Source organism: Mus pahari, chromosome 10 (assembly GCF_900095145.1).
Source record: "Mus pahari chromosome 10, PAHARI_EIJ_v1.1, whole genome shotgun sequence".
In the NCBI taxonomy this organism is placed as follows: Eukaryota; Metazoa; Chordata; class Mammalia; order Rodentia; family Muridae; genus Mus; species Mus pahari.
Genome location: NC_034599.1, coordinates 94296668 through 94302058, shown reverse-complemented (window position 1 = coordinate 94302058; position 5391 = coordinate 94296668). Strand labels below are relative to the sequence as shown.

The 5391-nt window shown below is 44.9% G+C and overlaps 1 protein-coding gene across 2 annotated transcripts in view; it reads left to right on the top strand.

The window, feature by feature from the left end:
* Window positions 1–5391, top strand: part of Pccb (propionyl-CoA carboxylase subunit beta) — a 53363-nt gene that overhangs the window by 6682 nt on the left and 41290 nt on the right. For both annotated transcript variants that reach the window (XM_021206031.2, XM_029543449.1), the window contains exons 4-5: window positions 564–620; window positions 4630–4743. In XM_021206031.2, coding sequence (XP_021061690.1) covers window positions 564–620; window positions 4630–4743 — 171 coding nt within the window. The remainder of the gene's footprint in view (window positions 1–563; window positions 621–4629; window positions 4744–5391) is intronic.

Here is a 5391-nt window from a genome sequence, read left to right as displayed (position 1 = left end):
TCCTTCCTTCCTTCCTTCCTTCCTTCCTTCCTTCCTTCCTTCCTTCCTTCCAATCACGTGGTATCCTTGTGATTCCAGTTCCCCTGGACTAGCCTGCTGCTATCCCTGGACTACCCTGCTGCTATCATCTTCATGCTTATATGACACCCTAGTGTGAAGTTTTCAGAAACAGGAATTGGGAGGGGTTGGGGGGGACTCTGTTTGCCTTTCATTTTCCGCCTTTTCCAGAATCCATACTTCCTGGAAGTGGCGTTTTCTCTGGCACTGGTAGAATCTAACAGGGTTATCCCACTTGAGCTACTACCCCAGAGCTGGGTCATTTTTGTAGACCCAAGACAAAGTCTTTTGACCCTGATCCTGCATGAACTCCCGTTAAGGTATTTTATTAACTAACTTGGGGAATAATCTATGAACTAGAGGGGTTTTTTTTTCTATTTTTTTTTTTTTAGCATGTGAAGCATCCTCACAGTACGGGTTTCCCATTTCTTCCCACTTCCCATTGGGTCCTCGGCTCTGCCTAGTCTTTACGGTTTACCTGCTGATTTAATTGTTTCTCTTTTCAGGATTTTACAGTTTTTGGAGGCAGTCTGTCAGGAGCACATGCTCAAAAGATCTGCAAAGTAAGTGTTTACTATTGACAATAAATCCAGTGCTTCCACCAGTTTATGTGGCACACGCTGAGTATTCTGGGGGTGCAATGAATGGAGCTGGGACAGATTCATACAAGATGGTACTGACCAGAGGGGACTCTTAGCTCATTTCTTAAAGTATTTTCATAGTGTCTGTGTGACCCTGGTAAGGTCTACAACCACATTCATGCTATCCATTCTGTTCTCTTCTCCTCTCCCTTCCCATCTTCCCTTAGCTCCCTGCCTTCCTCTGCCCCAGGGCTGGGATTATATGTGTGAACCTGTCCTCCTGGCAACCCTCACATTCCTCCATGCACATAATCACCTCTAAGATTACAAGGCTTGAGGGCTGGAGTGATGGTACAGTGGGTGTGAGTACTTGGTGTGAAAACAGAAGGACCAGAGTTCAAATCCCCAGCTCTTACATAAAAGCCAAGCATGACCACATGTCCTTGTAACCCCAGCTTTTGGGGACTAGGCAGATCCTGGAAGTTTGCTGGCTAGCCAGTGTAGCTAGAACATCAAGCTTTGGGTTCACTGAGCAACTCTTGTCTTAAAAAATAAGATTGAGGGTGATAGAGGAAAACACACCACATCACCCACCCTGGCCTCTGCCTGTGAGGAGTGAAAGCATTCAAAAGCAAATCTGAAATACATGTTGTTGTTGTTGTTGTTATTTTATGAAAGGGTTTGTGTAGTCCTGGCTGTTCTGGAACTTGCTTTGTAAACCAAGCTGGCCTCAAACCCAGAGTCCACTGTAGCTGCAAATTAGTTAACCGCTTTAGCTCCTGGTGGGTAGCACACAAGCTGGACCCACCCAGGAGCTCTCTGGATTTGAGAATGACAGACAGACAGACAGACAGACAGACAGACACACACACACACACACACACACACACCAGTTAATTTTGATATGTATTGACTAGCTCAAAGGCTGGACACTTCTAATCCTGTGGCTAGCAAACATTGCCCTCTGGTATTCTGGAGTTAACATCCTTTAAAATCTGTATTTCATCTCTGCTGCCCCAGACCCAGTCAGAGAAGTGACCACTAGAGCCAAATTTTTACATGGCTGGTCTGTCCCGCACCCCTCTCATGGTGACTCTCTTCTTCCTCTCTTTCTTCCAGCCATATATTCCCAAAAGTCCCACCTCTGTCTGTCCTGCCCAGCCATTGCCTGCTGGCATCTTTATTTACCAATCAGAGCCAACTGGGAGCAGGGTTCTTCAGCGTGTTATGTGTAGACACTCGTGTAAGCAGTTTTGGAGGAACCAAAGTTAACATTATACACAAGCAACATTAGGTCAAACCCACTTCTGTCCACTTGCCTCTGCCTCCCGAGTGCTGGGATTCAAGGCATGTACCGCTAGGTCTGGCTCATTAATATATGTACTTATTAGTGCATTAAATAAGCACTTAGCAGTGAATCTTCTAACTGGTATAATTCAAAGAAGGCCCAAGTGAAAAAACCCTAGTGCTCAGCAGTTTTGTGAAGCAGAAGCAATAATGGCAAAGGCACAGGTGTGTGTTCATAAGTAAAGGAAGCGGTCGACATCGCATAGAGTTCATACAGGGGAGAATGTAAACGTTTTCTAACTCAAGTTCGCAGATCTTGTGGGCATTCACAGCAACATTGAGATTCTGGGAATCCCAAGAAAAGATCTAGGCACAGAGTCCAGGCATTAAAATGTAAAGAGCAGTACAAAGATGGCATGATATAACAGTGTTTTGTTTTGTTTTTGTTTTTATAAAAAAGGATTTCTTTATTTTTGTCTATATGCATGTCTATGTGCTGTGTGTGCCCGGTGCCTGCAGAGGCCAGAAGAAGGTGTTGCATCCCCTAGAACTGGAGTTACAGGTGGTTGTGAACTGCCCTGTGGATTCTAGGAACTGAATTGGGGTCTTTTTGCAAGAGCAAGTGCTCTTAACCACTGAGCCATCTCTTCAGCCCCTGCATGAAGGTTTAAAAACACTCTGGAGGACAGAGCTTAGAGCTCTGTGATAGGATACGTGCCTAACCAGACCAGACCTTAGAGTCAAACCCGAATTCTGCTGATGAAGAAACTTGAACACAAACAGAACCTCAAGCAGCCAACCAAACACGAAAAGCTCCCCAGATACAGCCCACTAGACTGAGATGGTCGGAGGTGTGATGTTGGTGTTTAGAGAATTTTGGAAGTAATATTAAATTATTAATAGCTGGGTAAGTTTTCCTCTGTAACTGAGCTACCTGGATTTTAGACATATGTTACTCTAGAGACCTTAACCCAATTTCCCCCCCCCCTTTTTTTTAAAAAGATTTATTTATTTATTATATGTAAGTACACTGTAGCTGCCTTCAGTCACCCCAGAAGAGGGTGTCAGATCTCATTACGGATGGCTGCAAGCCACCATGTGGTTGCTGAGATTTGAACTCAGGACCTTTGGAAGAGCAGTCAGTGCTCTTTACCTCTGAGCCATCTCTCCAGCCCCTGCCCCCAATTCCTTTTTTTATTTTTATTTTATTTTATTTTATTTATAGGGTTTCTCTGTGTAGCCCTGGCTGTCCTGGAACTCTCTCCATAGACCAGGCTGGTCTCAAACAGAGATCTGCCTGCCTCTGACTCCCAAGTGCTGGGATTAAAGGCATGCATCTTCATGGCCAGGCTAGCCAAATACATTTAAACCTTCCTGGTTTTCCTTTTTTACTGCTTCGGTTGTCATGGTCACATGACATAATGAAGTAAATGTGCTTCACTAACTATCTAAGGGACGCTGCACATGAAGCTGTCAGAACTGGTGACCCAGGAGGAAAATCTGTCGCAGTGGGCCTGATCTCTGGTTAATATATGGGCTAGTGTATTAAAGGGTCACAACATTAGGAAGGTTAAAGAATTACTAATAAAAAGAGACACCCATGCACCCCTCTTTGGCTACTGGACTGTTGAAAGAATGAGCTGCAAGAAGTGTAAACTTCCTAAGAATGTCCTACTGGGAGAGAAATGGCTGAAACCCTGGTGGCATCCAGAGGAGGAACTTGTCTCTTGGTATAAAAGGCCTCAGACCCTCAGACCTTAGCACAACTGATTCCATGATGGAAATGCCATTCAGGTCGTAAAACTCAGCATATAGACAGCACCACCTGCCAAAAAATGAAAACAGAGCCAGGCGTGGTGGCGCATGCCTTTAATCCCATCACTCCGGAGGCAGAGGCAGGTGGATTTCTGAGTTCAAGGCCAGCCTGGTCTACAGAGTGAGTTTCAGGACAGCCAAGACTTTACAGAGAAACCCTGTCTTGAAAAACCAAAAAAAAAAAAAAAAAAAAACAAAAAACCAGACCTGATCTATCAAAGACCATACTGGAAAAGTCTCTAAGTGCAGTATAGTAGTCTTGCTTTTTGGCTTTTGTAGTTTAGCTTCTGGCTAAACGTTCTTATTAAGTGAAGTATGTCAACCTAGAACACGGTTTTTGTTCTCAAAACTCACATTGAGAAAGGCTCAGGGCTACACAGGGATCCTGAACACACAATATAGTTGACAGCCAGCTAATAAAGACTTAAACCCATGTCTGAGTAGTCTTCTCTTGTGGATATCCCACAACACTGGAGAAGGATTCACAACTCATCAAATGACCTTGTAGGAAAGACTAGGAGCTGGGCCGGGGGCAGGAACCATACCTGTTGGACTGCCCAGTGACACACGCCTTGTGTGTTGCCAACACCCCTGTAGATGGACTTAGGGTGGGTGGATCCTGGATCCCTTTGTCTGTCTTCCTTGTGTGGTCACACTGAATAAATCTCCCTTTTCTGCTTTTCATTATTCATGTGGCTCCGTTAATGGGCTATTGAGGATGGGCAGCTGGACTTGGCCTGTGAGGGCACAGGCCGTGTCCCCTTTAAGTCTGGTGACATTTTCACCCACTAATACACAAGCCATCTCCTTGGCCCAGCAAGGGGCTTTGTCATTGCTGTTTTTGGTAACCAGAGCAGATGTCTCATAAGACTTTTCTATACCGTTTTAGATCATGGACCAGGCCATAACAGTGGGGGCTCCAGTGATCGGGCTCAATGACTCCGGGGGCGCCAGAATCCAGGAGGGGGTGGAGTCTTTGGCTGGCTACGCAGACATCTTCCTGGTGAGAAACCCATTAACAGAGTTGCCGCTATGTGTGTGTTCATATTGTCCTCTGCTCCATCCTCCCTCTGCAGTGCTTCCTCTGTCACTGCCACCGTGGGTGCGATGAAGGTTGGGCCAAACGGGCTGCAAAGACTGCTCTTTGTTCTTGAGAGAGGGCCGGCTCTTGGATAAATAATTAGTTCAAGGTCATTCCTGAGGAGAGAGAACTTGGAAATGTTTTTCTTTTTCTTATCTATTTATTATCTATCTATCTAATTTATCTTCTTAAGCAAGAGAGATGGTAGGGAATGCTAAAAGTAAGCTGATTTGCTAGAATTAAGTTTGTTTTTTTTTTTTTAAGCACTCTCTTTTTAAACATTAGGGACAATTTATTATACAAAGTTTAAACAGGAATACGAGGAAGAAAGAAATCTTTCCATATCTCATCATCAGAAACTCTTGGAGGACATCCTTTCAGATATCTGCACTATCTGACATATGAAATGTCTGATGAGGGAGACGGGGATGGGGGTGATAGGAGAGAGAGGGAAGACAGGCAGTTCCTAGTCAGCCCAGGGCTATCCATCCCACCCCTTCAAAACGACAAATATCTTGTCCCTGGTCACCGCCCTTCATGATCCAGTGTGTGTGTGTGTGTGTGTGTGTG